This window comes from Topomyia yanbarensis, unplaced genomic scaffold, assembly GCF_030247195.1.
Source record: "Topomyia yanbarensis strain Yona2022 unplaced genomic scaffold, ASM3024719v1 HiC_scaffold_47, whole genome shotgun sequence".
Classification (NCBI taxonomy): Eukaryota; Metazoa; Arthropoda; class Insecta; order Diptera; family Culicidae; genus Topomyia; species Topomyia yanbarensis.
The window spans coordinates 191153-193055 of NW_026683680.1; the positions used below are offsets into that span (position 1 = coordinate 191153).

General features: G+C 44.9%; 1 protein-coding gene across 1 annotated transcript; it reads left to right on the forward strand.

Moving 5' to 3' along the window:
* LOC131695603 (beta-1,3-glucan-binding protein-like) lies at nt 1-1630 on the forward strand. Its single transcript, XM_058984134.1, has 4 exons — nt 1-129; nt 190-284; nt 341-495; nt 556-1630. Exons 1-4 carry the CDS (start codon nt 12-14, stop codon nt 1301-1303), a joined length of 1116 nt encoding a protein of 371 aa, XP_058840117.1. The 5' UTR covers nt 1-11; the 3' UTR covers nt 1304-1630.
* The last annotated feature ends 273 nt before the right edge of the window (nt 1631-1903 follow it).

Genomic DNA, 1903 nt, shown 5'->3' on the forward strand with positions numbered 1-1903 from the left:
ATAATACGGCTATGGCTAACTACGTAGTCACACTCTCGATAGTACTGCTGCTGTTACACGCAGTTACAGTTTGCTTCGGACAGTGCAATCCTTCCCCAACTACGGCAACGGGATGGAAGGCTCCTCAAGGTAAGGAAACGTGAAAACTATTGCGACTTACTATCGAGAAATATTACATTTCGTCAACAGGGCCGTACTGCTCTGGACAGTTGATATTCGAGGACAACTTTGATTATCTCGACAGATCTGTTTGGGAGCATGAGAACTCACTCGGTGGTGGAGGGGTAAGTAAAAAACGAGACTTTCAGTCAGAATTGTGTTTAGAATTGCCCATTTTCAGAACAACGAGTTCCAATGGTACTCCGGAAGTGGTCGAAACTCGTATATCAAGGATGGGCACCTTGTTCTGAGACCTACACTTACCTCCGAAGAATTTGGTGAAGAATTCCTTTCCACTGGAACGATCAACCTTTGGGAGACGGATGACTTCAATAGGTAGCGTACACTTCACAAATTTTTACACAAAAATTAATCTGGTTTAATTTTTTTAAACAGATGTACTGACGAAGGTGAATGGGCTGAACAGATTCGAGGATGCTACCGCCAGGGTAGTCCCGAGTACATTCTGAACCCGATTCGAAGCGCGCGTCTTCGTACGCACAATTCATTCGGGTTTAAGTTCGGTAGACTGGAGATTCGTGCTAGACTCCCGGTCGGAGATTGGATATGGCCAGCACTGTGGATGATGCCAAAGGATGACTACTACGGATACTGGCCCAGGTCTGGCGAAATAGACATAATGGAATCGCGCGGTAATCGGGATTTGTGGCACTATGGCGAGCATATTGGAGTGAACAAAGTGTCGTCGTGTTTGCATTTTGGCGACAGTCCCGATTACCGTAGCCAGTTGTGCAACTCCGATCACCGGGACGGTCTCTACGCCTTCTTCCACAACTATCAGCTTATTTGGACGGAAAATGTCATTCAGTTCGCGATTAACGACCAGGTCTATCACACTATCACTCCGTATGAAGGATTCTGGCGCCTTGGGGGGCTCAGTTTCAATCCATGGCCGGAGGGTACTCTAATGGCACCCTTCGATAAGGAGTTCCATCTTTTGCTGAATGTCGCGGTTGGCGGAGACTACTTCCCGGATGGTGCATCGAATCCTCACCCGAAACCTTGGTACCTCGGACAGTCGACGGCTATGACCAGTTTCTGGAATGCTCGAGCGGATTGGTACAGCACCTGGGGTGAAGAGGCGGCCATGGAGATTGACCATGTTCGAGTTTGGGCTTTGTAAAAAGCGTTTGCGTCGTAGTAAAAGTTGATGCACGGGAAGATATCGTATTCAGATTACAGATAAGAAAGTGGGTAATTGTTATAATGTGATGAATCAAGTATCTCCCGGTAGTCGCGTGAACATGATGAGAGCATGCCTCTCTGGAATGTAAGAAAAATCGTCGAAGAACACAAGTCGCTGCTCGTTCAGCTAGCCAACAACTACTCCCGGAGATTCAAGAGATATAATTTATCACTATTCTGATCTTTTGTGGTAAAATTTAGATTTTTGACAACTGTTAAACGAGTTCTATAATATCAACAAAAATAAAGTTTTGTAGTCATAGAAGAGAAGAAGAATTTTTCCTCCAAGTTTTTTCCAATAAATCGGCGCAAAGCATAAAAGTAAGCAAAACGCACAGGGGAAATCGATTTTTTTCAATGACGTATTCAGTGACTGTGACGTTGCATTCGGCAAAACTTTGCCAATGAGCCGCAAGAGAAGGAAATGATAATACGAAAGAACAAACGAAAAAAAATTTAAGGGTTGTGTGCAGGACACGACCACGGCAACATTGAAAATGTAGTGTGCAATATAATTCGCGGCGTCGGTGGTAAAACA

Coding starts and splice junctions, on each gene's coding strand:
- LOC131695603 (XM_058984134.1), top strand. CDS start 12: ATGGCTAACTACGTAGTCACACTCTCGATAGTACTGCTGCTGTTACAC. Junction 285..340: donor ACTCACTCGGTGGTGGAGGG/GTAAGTAAAAAA, acceptor GCCCATTTTCAG/AACAACGAGTTCCAATGGTA. Junction 496..555: donor GAGACGGATGACTTCAATAG/GTAGCGTACACT, acceptor TTTTTTAAACAG/ATGTACTGACGAAGGTGAAT.